This window comes from Leopardus geoffroyi, chromosome C1 (assembly GCF_018350155.1).
Source record: "Leopardus geoffroyi isolate Oge1 chromosome C1, O.geoffroyi_Oge1_pat1.0, whole genome shotgun sequence".
NCBI classification, from domain to species: Eukaryota; Metazoa; Chordata; class Mammalia; order Carnivora; family Felidae; genus Leopardus; species Leopardus geoffroyi.
In genome coordinates, this window is record NC_059328.1 from 189510142 (window position 1) to 189527736 (window position 17595).

A 17595-nucleotide genomic window follows, 5' to 3' on the forward strand; every position below is an offset into this window, starting at 1 on the left:
GTCTTCCATTGAGGTCTTTCATCCATTTTGAGTTTATTTTTGTGTATGGTGTAAGAAAGTGGTCCAGGTTCATTCTTCTGCATGTCGCTGTCCAGTTTTCCCAGCACCTCTTGCTGAAGAGGCTGTCTTTATTCCATTGGCTATTCTTTCCTGCTTTGTCAAAGATTAGTTGGCCATACGTTTGTGGGTCCATTTCTGGATTCTCTATTCTGTTCCATTGATCTGAGTGTCTGTTCTTGTGCCAGTACCATACTGTCTTGATGATTACAGCTTTGTAATACAGCTTGAAGTCCGGGACTGTGATGCCTCCTGCTTTGGTTTCCTTTTTCAAGATTGCTTTGGCTATTCGGGGTCTTTTCTGGTTCCATATAAATTTTAGGATTGTTTGTTCTAGCTCTGTGAAGAATGCTGGTGTTATTTTGATAGGAATTGCACTGAACATGCAGATTGCTTTGGGCAGTATTGACATTTTAACAATACTTGTTCTTTCTATCCAGGAGCATGGAATCTTCTTCCTTTTTTTGTGTGTCTTCTTCAATTTCTTTCATAAGCTTTCTTTGGTTTTCAGTGTATATATTTTTCACCTCTTTGGTTAGATTTATTCCTATGTATTTCGACAACAGTTTTTTATTGAGCACTTAATGCATGCCAGGTCTTAAGCTAGGCACTGGGGATAGAGCAGTGAACAAAACAGACATGACATTATAAATGTGTTCTCTCTCCTCTGTGCTCCAACCCAGGAGAGAGAACCCTAAAGTTTCACATCCCAATGCTTAGCCTTCTAGCACTCAGAGCTCTCTAGGTCCTGGATGTGGAAGCAGCTCAAGAATCCTTTAAGTTAGTCGCTGAAAGGAACTTAGGAAGGAGCTTGTAGATGATCACATGACAACATAGAAGGCTTCAATTATAGGCTGTAGTGGGGGAAGAAGCACAAGGAACTGTTGAAGGTAAACCATTATTTGTGTATTTTTTAGCGTATGAGCAAGAGAAGAATCTAGGTGTCTTATCAAGGAAAACTCAACATTGATGCTAAATAGAAAGAATAATAGAACTTTCAGAGTGAGATGAAACAGTATTAAGAATTGGTTTGAGGGGCGCCTGGGTGGCGCAGTCGGTTAAGCGTCCGACTTCAGCCAGGTCACGATCTCGCGGTCCGTGAGTTCGAGCCCCGCGTCAGGCTCTGGACTGATGGCTCAGAGCCTGGAGCCTGTTTCCGATTCTGTGTCTCCCTCTCTCTCTGCCCCTCCCCCGTTCATGCTCTGTCTCTCTCTGTCCCAAAAATAAATAAACGTTGAAAAAAAAAATTAAAAAAAAAAAAAAAAGAATTGGTTTGACTAGGTTAAGGAAAAATATTTATTGTAGCCATTTGTGTGAATTGTTGCTTAATTATACGGCATCACTAGGTGTGTTCAACTTTCATGATTTGTTGCTTGCGTTGCAAGGTCTTCAGCTAATAGAGAATTGATTTTTAGAGGTTATAAAGACTTTGTAGAGATTATATGGCATAGCCTGCTCACAATTTTAATTTATTTTTTTTTTTTACACTTTTTTTGAGATACAGAGTGAGACCACAGGCGGGGTAGGGGCAGAGAGAGAAGGAGACACAGAATCTGAAGCAGCCTCCAGGCTCCGAGCAAGTGTTCAGCACAGAGCCCGATGCAGGGCTTGAACCCACACACCGTGAGATTATGACCTGAGCCGAGGTTGGTCACTTAACCTACTCAGCCACCCCGGCGCCCCAGTCTGCTCACAATTTTAGATTTTAGAGGGAGAAGCCTAGGGCTTCTGGAACTAGTAACATTATTGGGCTTTCACTTTGGGTTTTTCTCCTATCCTTCTGAAATGTGCTTAAGTATGCTGCTATTGTATTCATAGGATTTTATTAAGCTTTCAAAGAGGTGTAGCTTTAGAAGGAATTGGGAAACTTAAAAAAATTTTTTCTTGATACAGAACTTTTGAGGTAGATGCAAATGTGTTTTGAATGTTAAATTTACTTAGATTTAAAAATACATATCTTCAAGCAAAGTTGCCATGACAACCTTTCTTAATGTGTGTATAAATTTTATGTCTGTCTCTGAGGTTTTCATCTTTTCCAGTATAGGGTCTAATCACAAGAATCACTGTGGAGTATTTCTGTCTGCATGGTGCCCTGTGGGAATTATGTAATTTTGGAAAAGGCAAATCAAGCAATAGGGCAGTACTGTAGCACAGCATTCCCATCAAGATAAATGTCATCTTGTTCTCTCCATGATCAGAAATTGATCTGGTTTCAAACCCAAGGTGCAATTTTGGATTGAAGTAGAACAATGAGTCTGTTACGATTTTCTGTTTTTTCTAGAAGATTTATAGGAGGGCCTGAGAAGTTGGGAAATTCTGGAGCAAATCTCTTAGTTAACCCCCAGACTGATCTAGTCTCCCTGGGATCATCTAAATCTAAACCACAGTTGATATCATAGGTCAACTCAGAACCAGAAGAGACTTCTCTACAGTGGCCAGGCATGTGTATGCACAGAGACACCTCATAAGTTCCTTCTGGCCTGAACTCCAATCCAGCACTGCTAGACAGATACCATTATTAGACCTCCTTTTACCCCACTTCATATATCCTTGTCTGTCAAGCTCAATTTTGGACATTAGGGGCCAAGAGAAGAATAGTAAGATTTGGGGGACCCGAAGTTTAGGAGGAAGGAATTCTCACCCTTAATTCTGAAAATGTGGATTTATTAAGCAGTGGAAGAAGGGGGTAGTTTTTGTAACAACAACTATGACTTTTACTTAACTTAATTTTAACATAGATACCTGAAATTTTGAGATACTTGCTAAAGAGCTGTGTGTTTTGTATTGTAGTTTCTCTGTGGTGCAGTTTTTAAAAATTAATGTTTATAGTAATTTAAGAATCCCTGATGACAGCTAATTAACTAAATTGAGGTCAGAAGTATGATCTATTAATTTTTTAGCTTTGATTCACTTTAGTCTTAATAGGTTTGGTAATACTATGGTACATTAAAGAGAATCCATAGAAATTTTCTAATCCAATCCCCATATAGAAGGGGGAAATTTAAATTGAAGGATTATTTTATATGGGAATATGCTCAGGCTTATACTTTAAAAAAAAAACATGTTTTGATTTCCTTTTTTATTTCATCTTATTCTCTCAAGGAAGAATTATTTTTAAAAAAGGAAAAAGCCCCTAAGCAAAAAGAACTGGCTAAATTAGTGTACTATGTATTGATAACTGAGAGAAACAGGATAATAGTGTCCTAAAAACAAACAACACTTGAAAAGAGATGTCCCACAGTCCATTCTATGATGTCTATAAAGATTTTTTAGTTTGATTGTGGGAGGCATAATTAGGCCTGACTACAAAATTTGTGGGACCCAGTGCAAAATGAAAATACGAGGCCTTGGCTGGGGACAAAGTCAGTCTCCCCTCCTATGGACTTGCTCTTTGAAACTATGGTGGATGAGTGACCCCTAAGGGATCACCTAAGGAATTGAACTCTGCACCAGGATGCATTACTTACCTGGATCAGGGGTAGGCAAGACAGTCCTGATCAGTGAACATGCTGTAGTGTGTGGCCAGCCCAGGGCAGGAATGACTGCTTCTTTGCCCTGCTTCAAGATGCTCCAAACAAACTGCTTGTGGGACCCCAGACCTCCCCATGGGGGGGGGTGCACCCCAGGCCCCCACTGGAGGATGACCATGGCAAAAAGTGGGCCTCCCTCACCAACTCCTCTGCTAATGTAATCCTATTGCTGCCCTGAGCAAAAGATGGCACTGCTCACCAGCAAGGGTAGGGAGACAAAGGTCAGGTGGGGCCGAGGACACCAGGCAGCAGGGAGCTGGTCACTGAGAACCTGTCAGGGAGACAAGAAAGTAGTCTCCAAGCCCCAAGGCATGCTACATGATCCCAAGGGACTCCACTTACAAAACACGTATTGAAAAGTAAAATTTTTAAGAATTTCATGACAGTGCCCTCAAAGTATTATACTCCAAGCATATGGTCCTCTGAACAGTGGGATTCTGTGGGACTGCACTGTTTGCAACCCATGAAACCAGCCCTGGACACATCTGACCTTAACACGGCATGGTGCTGTGACTGTGATTTTTGAGAGCTATGCTTTCTGATTGTATGCTAGTTGTCCTTGCGAATACCCATTAATGTTTTATTTATTATTTATCATTGAGTGGTTTAAAATTCTGTTTTAAAATTATGTACACAACAGGCAATAAATAGATGCCAAACTTTAAAAAAGGCAATTTCGTAGTACGCATATATATTAAAGTTGCAAAAGTGTTCTAATACAGTAAAAATCTCATCTTGAACCTCCGTTTCACTGATGGAACTTTTACTTTTCCTGTATTTTAATCACTATTGCCAAAGATTTTTCAGCTTAAAGGTAAAATGGAAATTTTCTGTGAAATTGCATAAAATCCTAGGAAATATTTCAGTGATATGAGTCATTTACTTATTCATAGGGGTAGACATTTAGATAATAGAAGTAGCTAACAGAAATCTGTGAGAAATATATTGTTAATTCCTGTGGAGGAGGAAGGAAGAAATCCTGCTGATGTATTTTTAAGTGTAGTTAAATTCAGTGTTCCCTGCCATTTCAAAATATCAAAATTATTCTGTTCTGCGCCTTTCTTTCCAAGAGGCTACATAAAATTACTTTGACAAAATTATGAATAATTTTTCTTGCTGTTAACCTCTTTTACATTCCATTTCATGAACATAGCAATCAGTGGTCAAGAATATCCTTATTTTGGGGGCACCTGGGTGGCTCAGTTGGTTAAGCATCCGACTTCAGGTCAGGTCATGATCTAATGGCTCATGGGTTACAGTTCCGGGTCAGGCGCTGTGCTGACAGCTTGGAGCCTGGAGGCTGCTTTGGATTCCGTGTCTCCCTCTCTCTCTCTACCCCTACCCCACTCATGCTCTGCCTCTCTCTCTCTTAAAAATAAATAAAAACTAAAAAATTTTTCAAAAAGGGAATATCCTTATTCTTATCAACCTTGCATTGCATAAGTAAGACTTACTAATGCACTGTGGTATTTAATTAGCAATTTTGTCAAAGTATAACCTCTTTTTTTACATTACTAACACTGACAAGAAACAGATTGTTTTAATTTTTTTTTCTAACGTTTATTTATTTTTAAGACAGAGAGAGACAGAGCATGAACGGGGGAGGGTCAGAGAGAGGGAGACACAGAAGCTGAAACAGGCTCCAGGCTCCAAGCTGTCAGCACAGAGCCTGACGCGGGGCTCGAACTCACGGACCGTGAGATCATGACCTGGGCGGAAGTCAGCCGCTTAACCGACTGAGCCACCCAGGCGCCCCGAAACAGATTGTCTTAATAAAGTATTGGAAATCATACATACTGTAGATCAGTTAATATTCAGCAAAGAGGTTCTAATGGTATTAATGCATAATCAACTGGTACGTTTAAAACTGTTAGCAACTCATGTTATTAAATGAAGGTCAGTACTGTATAGTTTTCAGTAATAAAAACCCAGTTAGTACATTTTGAGGCTTGAAGTTTTATGAAATCTTTAACATAATTTAAACAAAAATGTGAACAAAAGTAAGTAATTTTAGAAATCAATTTTTGTGAACTGACTTGTAAGCTGCTGTGAAAAAACTATTACCTGTTTTATGTTTTAGCTCTGAAATTCAGTGTTTTTTGCAGGGCAGGATACATAAAGCCTATTTTAGTAAGGACTAAAGAACGGATGAATTTTTATTCTTTAAAAACATATACTTTTCAAGATAAACTGTCTACCCCGTGGTTTTACCTATACACAGAGATATATTACCATGAATAAATTTCAGGCTTATATTGTCCACTTTCACAGTTTAATGGAAAAAGTTATTTTCTCCTTAACTATAGAGAACAAAATGATGGTTACCAGAGGGGAGGTGGATGGGTGAAATAAGCGATGGGGATTAAGGAGTGCACTTCTGATGAACGCCTGGTGATTAAAATAAAAACTTAAAAAATATTTTTTCTCTTTTTATATTTCACAAGGAAAGTAGCTATTTTGTTGTCTCTGAAAGAAAACTGTTATATATTACTAAGTATTTAAGTAAAATCCCTCCAGGTTGTATTCTGGTATATGATATTCCTTGTCTTTATTAGAATAATTTCTTCTTAAAAATATTTTTCACTGGAATTGGATAGTATGAGAGGATTATTACTGATTTTGTTTGGTGCACTAAGGATATTATGATTACATAGCAAAATGTCCTTATTTTTTAGAGATATATACTAAAATAAAGGAGGGGTTAAATGTCATGTTATATATGCTTAACATTCTTCAATGTCATGTTATACTTAAAATTCTTTAGTAAAGGATACTATGAGAAAATAAGGTAAAATAGAAGCTATTGTTATATCTAATTAATGGGTATTTTGTATTCATTATACCATTCTCCATACTGTATATTTCTAATTTCCATAATAAGGAAACAAAAAATATGACTTTCAATAAAAATGAAACAAAGAATGTGTGAGATTGATGGGCAACATAGCTCCTGACTTTCTGAAAATGAGTTGTCTTTTTGTATTGTTTTGTTTTTTTACAAACTAATTTCAGACGATTAGTATTTCTTTCAATAATTTTAAAATTATATAATAAAATGTATACTCATACAAAATACTGTAGTACATTTTTAGCCATTAAATATCCCTGAAATTGAGACCAAAGTTCATATTACTAAAACTAAAAGTTTGTATCAATCACTACCACAGGGTTCAGATGAAAAGCTTTCCTAAAAATGTAAAGCTTAGGGGCACCTGGCTGGCTCAGTTGGTGGAACATGCTACTCTTGATCTCTAGGATGTAAGTTTAAGCCCCCTGTTGGGCATAGAGTCAGCTTAGAAAAAAATGTGAAGCTTAGATTCCAGTCATTTATCTTTTGACTGTATATACAGAACATTTTTTTCAAAGGTTTAAAATGCCCAAGTTATATGCACTTGGCATTAAAATTTCCTGATAGTCTTAAATGTAATTAAAACCCCAAAATGCATATAAATACTATGAACATATTAATCACCAATAATTTTTTTTCTTGTTTGGGGGTAAGGATGGGAACTCAATTAACCATGTAATTGTTTAAATAAACTCTGCTTGCAGAAAAAGCATTTGACAAAGTACAATATCCACTCATGATAAAAATCCTCAACAAAGTAGGTTTAGACGGAACATACCTCAGTATAATAAAGGCCATATGTGAAAAGCCCACAGCTAATATCATCCTCAATCGGGAAAAAGTGAGAGCTTTTTCCCTAAGGTCAGGGACAAGACAAGTATGTCCACTCTCACTTTTATTCAATATAGTAATGGAAGTCCTAGCCCCAACAATCAGACAACAAAAAGAAATAAAAGGCATCAAACTGGCAAGAAGAAGTAAAACTTTTGTTCCTTGCAGATGACATGATACTATATATAGGAAACCCTAAACTCCACCAAAAAACTACTAGAACCAATAAATGAATTCAGTCAAGTTGTAGGATACATCAACATACAGAAATCTGTTGCATTTCTTTTTTTTTTTTTTTTTTAATTTTTTTTTTCAACGTTTATTTATTTTTGGGACAGAGAGAGACAGAGCATGAACGGGGGAGGGGCAGAGAGAGAGGGAGACACAGAATCGGAAACAGGCTCCAGGCTCTGAGCCATCAGCCCAGAGGCTGACGCGGGGCTCGAACTCACGGACCGCGAGATCGTGACCTGGCTGAAGTTGGACGCTTAACCGACTGCGCCACCCAGGTGCCCCAGAAATCTGTTGCATTTCTGTATAACAATAATCAAACAGCAGAAAGAGAAATTAAGAAAACTCCCATTTACAATTGCACCTAAAACAGTAAGATACCTAGGAATAAACCTAACCGAAGAGGTGAAAGGCCTATACTCTGAAAACTATAAAACACTGATGAAAGAAACTGAAGATAAAACAAAGAAATGGAAAGACATTCCATGCTCATAGATTGGAAAAACAAATATTGTTAAAATGTCTATATTACTCAAAGCAATCTACACATTTAATACAATCCTTATCTAAACACCAACAGCATTTTTCATAGAGCTAGAACAAACAATCCTAGAACTTATACGGAAGCACAAAAGACTCTGAATAGCCAAAGCAACCTTGAAAAAGAAGAGCAAAACTAGAGGCATCACAATTCTGGACTTGAAGTTATATCACAAAGCTGTAGTAATCAAAACAGTATGGTACTGGCATAAAAATAGACACATAGATCAGTGGAACAGAATAGAAAATGCAGAAATGAGCCCATAATAATCTTTGACAAAACAGGAATGAATATCAAATGGGAAAAAGTATGTCTCCTCAGCAAATGGTGCTGGGAAAACCTGACAGCAACTTGGAAAACAATGAAACTGGACCTCTTTCTTACACTCTACACAAAAACAAATTTTAAATGGATTAAAGACCTAAATGTGAGACCTGAAACCATAAAAGTCCTAGAAGAGAACACAGGCAGTTACTTCTTTAACGTTGGCTATAGCAACTTCTTTCTAGATATGTCTCCTGAGGCAAGGAAAACAAAAGCAAAAATAAACCAGTGGGACTACATCAGAATAAAAGCCTTCTGCACAGTGAAGGAAACAATCAACAAACTGAAAAGGCACCTATAGAATGGGGGGCACCTGGGTGGCTCAGTCAGTTAAGCGTCCGACTCTTGTTTTTGGCTCAGGTTATGATCTCACAACTTTGTGGGTTCAAGCCCTGCTTGGGATTCTCTTCTTCCTCTCTCTCTGCCCCTCCCCGACTTGTGCTGTCTCTGTCTCTCTCAAAATAAATAAACTTAAAAAATAAAAGGCAACCTATGGAATGGGAGATTTGCCAATGACATGTGATAAAGGGTTAGTATCCAAAATACATAAAGAACTTATACAACTCAAAAAAACAAGTACAAGTAATTCAATTATAAAAGGGCAGAAGGCATGAATAGACATTTTTCAAAAAAGACATCCAGATGGCTAATAGCCACATGAAAAGATGCTCACCATCACTTATTATCAGAAAAATGCAAAACCAAACTACAATGATCACCTCATACTTGGCAGAATGGCTAAAATCAACACCACAAAAAACAGGTGTCGGCAATGATGGGGAGAAAGGAGAATCCTCTTGCACTGGTGGTGGGAATGCAAACTGGTGCAGTCACTCTGGAAAACAGTATGGAGTTTCCTCGGAAAGTTAAAAAGAGAACCACCCTACGATCCAGCAATCACACTACCGGGTATTTACCCCCCAAAATACAAAAACACTAATTTAAACGTATACATGTACCCCAATATTTATAGCAGCATTATCTACAATTGTCAAATTATGGAAACAGCCCAAGTGTCCATCAGTTGATGAATGGATAAACAAGATGTGGTGTATAGATATAGATACATATACATATACATGTATATAATGGAATATTCGCCATAAAAAATGAAATCTTGCCTTTCGCAATGACATGGATAGAGCATGAGAGTATTATGCTAAATTAACTAAGTCAGAGAAAGACAAATACCACATTAAATTCCACTCATATGTGGAATTTAAGACACAAAACAAGCAAAGGGAAAACAGAGAGACAGAGGCTAGCCAAGAAACAGACTCTTAACTATAGATGATGGGGATTAAAGAGTGCACTTGTTGTGATGAGCACGGGGTGATGTATGGAAGTGTCGATTACTATATTGTGGACCTGAAACTAATATTACACTGCAAGCAAACTGGAATTTAAATAAAAACCTAAAAAAGCCCTCTGTTTGTATTTCTCCTATGTACTGTGTAATATCTCTAACAGGAAACATAATTGCACAAAAAGGAATTCTTTTACATTTCATTGAAATATATATATTCCTTCACTGAAATATGTTATTACATATATAAAATATGTATACATATATATCCGACTTGGTATTGCCTGAAAAAATCATATGGCAGCCAGAAAACTAGTTTTGAGTTTCTCAAGGTAAAAAAGGAAAACATCATGGGGCACCTGGGTGGCTCAGTTGGTTATGCATCCGAGTTCAGCTCAGGTCATGATCTCACAGTTTGTGGGTTTCAGCCCTGCGTCTGGCTCTGTGCTGACAGCTCGGAGTCTAGAGTCTGCTTCAGATTCTGTATCTCCCTCTCTCTCTTCTCTCCCCCCACTCGTGCTCTCTCTCAAAAATAGATAAACATTAAAAAAAAAAAAAAGGAAAACATCACAAAAGTATCTTCATGAAGAAGGAAGACATTCTTATTTAATAGTTTCCAAGCATTTAATGTAAAAAGAGGAAAATGGACAATTATTACAGGAAATACTTTGTGCAGATAGGAAACAGCTGGTTTTATTCTTTAGGTGCCATAGATGCTACTCTTTAATAGATTTTAAAAATTTATGAGAAAATCCATTTACACTAAGTACTGATTGACATTCTTAATAATATTAAGGATACTAAAGCTGATAGGTTGATGCCATTTAAAAGAGAGAGGGGTGCGTTGGTGGCTCAGTCGGTTGGGTGTCTGACTCTTGATTTCTGCTCCAGTCGTGATCTTGAGGTTTCATGAGTTCCAGCCCCATTTCAGGCTCTGAGCTGGCAGCACAGAGTCTGCTTGGGATTCTCATTCTCCCTCTGTTTTCTGCCCCTCCCCCACTTGCACTGTCTAGTTCTCTCTCAAAATAAATAAATAAACTTAAAAAAAAGAAAATTTCAGGGCAAAGAGTTAATAGTGAAAACAATGGTTATGGTTAATTAGCATGTCAGTGGTGTGCAGAAAGAATCTGAGTGGAAAGTCTGGAGTGAATGGGTATGTCTCATAGATGTTGTAAGATGAGCAATGTAAACAGTTCCGTTAAACAACATTTATTTCTTTAATTTCTTAAGAAATTAACAAATCCTTAATTTCTTCACTTAAGGATACAGTTACTAGAATGATATACATCAGAGTAATTCCACATAGTATGTCTTTATTCCAGCAGAGGAATTTGACACTTTTTCACCAGTCTTATGACTACAATGATGAAATATTGAATAATTGTGAATCCCTTAAGGTCCATTTAGAACTGGCCAAATTTAAGGTACAGTCGTTCCCCCTATCCACAGTTTCACTTTCTGTGGTTTCAGTTACCAGACATCAACTGCAGTCGGGAAGGAGATGCCTATTCCTACATTGCAATGCCTACCTCATTCACTTCACTTCATCTCATCACATAGGCATCATCTCACATCATCTTAAGGTTGAGTACAGTATAACAAAATATTTTGAGAGAGACATAGCACATTCATATACCTTTTATTACAGTATAATTGTTCTATTGTTACTTGTTATTAATTTCTTACTGTGCCTAATTTATAAATTAAACTTTATCCTAGGTATGTCTGTATAGGAGAAAATAGTATATGTAGGGCTCAGTACTATTCAAGGTTTCAGGCATCCACTGGGGGTCTTGGAAAGCATTCCCTATGGTAACAGGGGACTACTGTATACTAACAGTAGTCTGAACAACTAAGCGAGGTTTATAAGGGTAAGCCATCAGGCTCCTCTTTTTTGCCTTGATTTGCTCAACATGAGGCTATGATGAACCCGAAAGTCTTGCTTATCAGATCTGTAGATGATGTAAAACAAGATTATTTATTTCCAGAGACGGTAATGAGGATTACAGTTTTGGCCAAAGCCAAGTTATAATTTATTGGTTATAGAGAACTGCAATTTGGGGCACCTGGGGGGCTCAATCTGTTAAGTGTCCAACTCTTATACCAGCTCCGGTCCTGATCTCAGAGTCCTGTGTTTAAGTCCTGTGTTGAGTTCCTGTGCTGGTGTGAAGCTTACGAAAGGGAGAGAGAGAGAGAGAGAGAGAGAGGGAGAGAGAGAGAGAAAAGAAAAGAAAGTAAAGAAAGAAAGAAAGAAAGAAAGAAAGGGAAAGAGAGAAAGAGGGAAGGAAGAAGGAAGGAAGGATTGCAATTCGATTTTTAAAAGAATCAACTGTATTTGGTATGAGTGGATTAATATGCAAAAAATCCAGGAATATTTAATGCTTAGTTTGAATCAGTGGGGTGCCTGGATGGCTCAGTAGATTAAGCATCTGACTCCTGATTTCAGCTCAGGTCATGACTCAGGGTTCGTGAGTTTGAGCCCTGCATCAGGCTCTGTACTGACAGTGCAGAGACTGCTTGAGATCCTTTCTCTCTGCCCCTTCCCTACACTCTCTCTCTCACTCCTAAAATAAATAAACATTTTTTTAAAAACATTGGGGCACCTGGGTGTCTCAGTGAGTTGAGTCCGATTTCGACTTGGGTCATGATCTTGTAGTTCATGAGTTCAAGCTCCACATCGGGCTAGCTGCTGTCAGCACAGAGCCTGCTTCAGATTCTCTGCCCCCCCCCCCCACCTCTGCCCCTCCCCTGCTTTCTCTCTCTCTCCTCTCTTAAAAATAATAAACGTTAAAAAAAAATCTATACTGCTTACTTTTAATCAAGCTGATGATAAAATTGCTTTAAAAATGTTACCTTGGGGGGCGCCTAGGCAGCTCAGTCGATTAAGCATCCAACTTCAGCTCAGGTCATGATCTCACAGTTCGTGGGTTCAAGCCCCAAGTCAGGCTCTGTGCTGACAGCGTGGAGCCTGGAGCCTGCTTCAGATTCTGTGTCTCCCTCTCTCTCTGTCCCTCCCCTGCTCACTCTCTGTCACTCTCTCTCTCAAAAATAAAAAAATGGGGGTGCCTGGATGGCTCAGTTGGTTAAGCATCTGACTTCGGCTCAGGTCACGATCTCACGGTTTGTGAGTTTGAGCCCCAAGTCGGGCTCTGTGCTGACAGTGCAGAGCCTGGAGCCTGCTTCTAGTCCTGTAATCTCCCTCTGCCCCTCCCCCACTCACATTCTATCTCTCTTTCAAAAATAAACATTAAAAAATAAAAATAAAATATAAAAATATTAAAAAAACATTTAAAAAATTTAAAAATGTAAGCTTGGGCAGTATTAATAAAAATATTTGCTCTAATTTTGGGAGATAATAGTTTCACTGGACTCTTCGAAAAGTAATCCATGTTTATTGTAGGAAAAGGATGAACAAAATCAAAAATTCTTATAATCCCACCACTCAGATAATATATATACACACGATACATATATTTTTATAGAACTTCTAGTTGTCTTCCTTTTTGCTTAAATTATCATGGTGGCAGCTGATATCTATCTAAATACTTGGATCCTTAGATTCTGCTGAGTGGTTTTTAAGTTTTTATTTTAATCCCAGTTAGTTAACACAGTGTTATCTTAGTTTTAGGTGTATAATACAGTGATTCAACAGTTCCGTATATCAACTGGTGCTCATCAGGACAAGTGCACTCCTTATTCCCCATCATCTATTTAATCTGTCCCCTCACCCACCACCCTTCTGGTAACGATGAGTTTGTTCCCTATAATTTAAAGACTCTGTTTCTTGGTTTGTATTTTTTTTTCCCTTGGCTGATTTATTTCTTAAATTCCACACATGAATAAAATCATGTAAAATCATATGCTATTTGTCTTTCTCTTATTTCACTTAGCATTATACTCTTTAGGTCTATCTATGTCATTGCAAATGGCAAGATTTCATTCTTTTTTTTTTTATGGTTTAATAATATCCCATTGCGTGTATGTTTGTATTACATCTTTATCCATTCATCAATTGATAGACACTGGGGTTGCTTCCCTATCTTGCCTATTGTAAATAATGCTGCTATAAACATCAGGTATACTATCCCTTTAAATTAGTGTTTTTGTACTTTTTGGGTACCAATACTACAATTACTGGATCATAAGGTAGTTCTATTTTTAACTTTTTGAGGAAACTCCATACTGCTTTCCCCAGTGGCTGCACCACTTGGCATGCCTACCAACGGTACAAAAAGGTTCCTTTTTTCCCACATCTTTGCCAACACCTGTTGTTTCTTGTGTTGTTGATTTTAGCCATTCTGAAAAGTGTGAGGCGATTCCTAATTGTCTGCTCAGTGTTAAAAGCTCCTTGCTTAGTGGTGATTCCCAGCTGCCAGAAATTACAATCATACACCTTCAGAGCCAGAAGGGCCATTTCATCAGCATTGCTTGGGCCAGAACTATAAATTGGGTCAGACCAACTGAATCAGAATCTCTGCGGGTGGGTGCTAGCAATCCTATTTTTTAAAAATTCTTTTTGGGGCGCCTGCGTGGCTCGGTCGGTTAAGCATCCGACTTCAGCTCAGGTCACGATCTCACGGTCCGTGAGTTCGAGCCCCGCGTCGGGCTCTGTGCTGACAGCTCAGAGCCTGGAGCCTGTTTCAGATTCTGTATCTCCCTCTCTCTCTGCCCCTCCCCTGTTCATGCTCTGTCTCTCTCTGTCTCAAAAATAAATAAACGTTAAAAAAAAAAATTAAAAAAAAATTCTTTTTAATGTTTATTTATTTTTAAGATAGAGAACACGCGAGCGAGCACAAGCACGAGCAGGGGAGGAGCGAAGAGAGAAGACAGAGGATCTCAAGTGGGCTATGTGCTTACAGCCCAAGGCAGGGCTTGAACTCACGAACCATGAGATCATGGCCTGAACCGAAGTTGGATGCTTAACTGAGCCACCCAGATGCCACAACAATCCTGTATTTTTTTTTTTAAATTCTTTAATGCTTATTTATTTTTGAGACAGGGAGAGACAGCATGAATGGGGGAGGGTCAGAGAGAGAGGGAGACACAGAATCTGAAACAGGCTCCAGGCTCTGAGCGGTCAGCACAGAGCCTGACGCGGGGCTCGAACTCAAGGACGGTGAGATCGTGACCTGAGCCGAAGTCGGATGCCTAACCGACTGAGCCACCCAGGTGCCCCCAACAATCCTGTATTTTAACAAGCCCCCAAAGTGATTCCAATCCATGCTGAAGTCTGAGAACAAGATACCTGAGTTAAAACCTTTGTTTTTTTCAGATAAAGAAGATCCAAAGAGGTTGTCACCAGTCAATTTAAGAAAGTACCAGTATTTTCAGGCAGTGATTCCTAGGATAACCATTATCCCTCAGGGAGATCTGTTTATTGGACTAATTGCTAAGAAGTATTTGAAAGAATGCTAGGTAGAAATAAGTATAATGGGGAAAGAGTCCGTTTACCACTTAACTCACCTGGTGGGCTTGTTACAGTTCAACACTTGCCTTTTGATTTACTCAGGTTTGAAACAAAAGTTTCATCCAATTTGTTTTATTCACTTGATTATTCATACTATTTTATTCCTTGAAGCAAGTTTATGTGTCATTTAAGTAACTATCCCATTCCATCACTACTGCTCTCTAATGAATCCCTAAAATGTGATGCTACAGCTTTCATTTTTAACAAGCTCCTTATACTTAAGTTTGAGAACCACTAATGCAAAAGATGTTTGGGGCACCTGGGTGGCTCAGTCAGTTAAGCATCGGACTCCACTTCAGCTCAGGTCACATCTCTCAGTTTGTGGGTTCCAGTCCCAAGTCTGGCTCTGTGCTGACAGTCTGGAGCCTGCTTGAGATTCTCTCTTTCTCTCCTCTCTCTCTACCCCCCCTGCTCATGCTTTGTCTCTCTCTCAAAATAAATAAAAAAAAATATGAAAAAAAATGTTTGAAGAGGTTATGTAAGAATAAAACTAGATAGACTGGACATTTTCAGTATTCTTTAATTTGGGTTCCACATCGAAAATTCAAAATAACTTGCTAATGTGTATGTCAAACACCCAATATAATAACACCAGAGATTGCTCCAAAAATTTGGAATGGCATAACATTCAAATGATTTTTCAAGGAAGTATAATATAGTTTGCCCCAGCATCTGGGAAAAAAAGGTGGCGGGGGAATCACCGTAGAAGGACAAAGATATCACAAAAAGCAAGAACGAGACCTGAAATAATGGATCCTGTTCTAAACTGCAAATGTAGTCAACCTTGATTTACCACGGTATAAATTAAGGTCATGGGCAACTCAGCAGTTGTCTAATATTTTAGGTGTTTAAAATTTTAGGTTTTTTAAAAGATTACATTGTGTGGAGTAGTCAAGATTTAGGAAAACATACAGTATGTGGGGAACAAGAACAGAGTAACTCCGAAAATCAAAATGATCTACCTTGAATTTTTGTAGCATTTAACGTTTTTCAAAGTGCTTTCACATATACTATTATCTTATCCCTGTAGCAGCCATGTGAGTAAGAAAATTATCATCAGCAAAACCATTTTCAGAACTTTAAATACTGGATCCACGAAGAAAAAAGGCGTGGAATTGAACCAGAGAAATGACAGAAAAGGATGTCAGTGAGGAAGAGAATCATGGAGAGGGCAAGCACAAAAAGCTGAGGTCCAGGCGACAGGGAATTGAGAGCCGAACGGAGACTAACCTGGCCGGGTGGGGGTGGGGGCGATAGCTTTAGTGGGCAACTAAGCGCAAAAAAGCCTGGGTGCAGGAAATACGGGATTATGAAACTGGAATTTACTTATCTGTACCAAAGAGGATGGATAAGGTCAAAGAAGAAGAGAAAAATGGAAAGCAAGGCGCACTTAAAGCTGCACGGAACTTTTGTGGGCTGCTATCCTTCAGTCCAGTGACCACGGAGTTCGGCCTCAGGTTGAGAATAACGCGAAGGGGAGTCGAAGAGGGCGCGGGCGGGAAGACAGCAGAGCCGGGTAGCGCGTTCACTCGGACCAACAAAAGCCGCCGGAGACACTTAACGAGCCACGCAACTTGCGGGGGCCGAAGGGTTAACCGCGCGCCCGACTCCCGCGCGCTTCCCGGCCCCCACTCCCGCGGTCGCTAGGAAACGCCGAAAGTGGGGGAGGGGCGGGCGGCGCGGCGGAGGGTGGGAATCTTTTTCGGGCGCCCGGGGGCGGAGGGAGGGGAGCGCGCGTGCGCGCGCCCGTCCGTCCGTCGCCGCGGTGACCGTCCTCGGAGTCCGTCGGCTCGCGCCCCGCCCCCGTTCTGCTGCCCCCTCCCCTGTCGCGCGCGGGGGGTGTTTCTCGCTCCTCGCGAGTTGCCGCCGCCGCGGTCGCCGCTGCTCCTCCTCTCCCAGTCTTGGGTTTCCCAGGCACTGCTGCCGCCGCTACCTCTGCGGTCTGTATGAGGAGGAGGAGGATGTGAAGATGGCGGAGCTGCAGATGCTGCTGGAGGAAGAAATCCCGGGGGGCCGCCGGGCCCTCTTCGACAGTTACACGAATCTGGAACGGGTGGCAGATTACTGCGAGAACAACTACATCCAGGTGTGAAGCATGTCCCGGCCTGGGCGCGTCGGGCCTCTGGTGGGCAGCGCGCGGGGGATCCCCGGGCCGGGGGCCGCGCTTGGGGGCGCAGGGCGCGCGGGGCTGGGGCCGCGGCGGGGACCCAGCCTAGCTAAGCCCTCGAGGGCGGGGGAGGGGGAGAATAGGGTGGGAGCTGGGTCTGGTGAATTGGTGAGAAACCTCCGGCTGGAGGAAATTGTAGCTTTAAAACATTTTAAAAAGCCATGAATCAGTCCTCGTTGCGGTGTATGTGTCGTGTCCCCGCCTCTTCGCTTCTTCTGCCCTCGGCCGCCCCCGCACTCGGTACCCGTCAGTGTTCGGGATGGCGGTGGAGGCGGAGAGTGTTTTTTTCTATT

At 40.1% G+C, this 17595-nt stretch overlaps 1 protein-coding gene across 49 annotated transcripts in view; it reads left to right on the plus strand.

Moving 5' to 3' along the window:
* The first annotated feature begins 16861 nt into the window (after positions 1-16861).
* ABI2 (abl interactor 2) overlaps positions 16862-17595 on the plus strand; it is a 122850-nt gene continuing 122116 nt past the window's right edge. For 39 of the 49 annotated variants that reach the window (XM_045480836.1, XM_045480840.1, XM_045480839.1 and 36 more), the window contains exon 1: positions 16877-17221. In XM_045480836.1, the coding sequence (XP_045336792.1) occupies positions 17105-17221 (117 nt within the window). In that variant the 5' untranslated portion in view covers positions 16877-17104. Of the gene's footprint in view, positions 17222-17595 lie in introns of all 49 variants that reach the window. The other 10 variants (XM_045480884.1, XM_045480889.1, XM_045480883.1 and 7 more) reach the window with 6 other exon arrangements.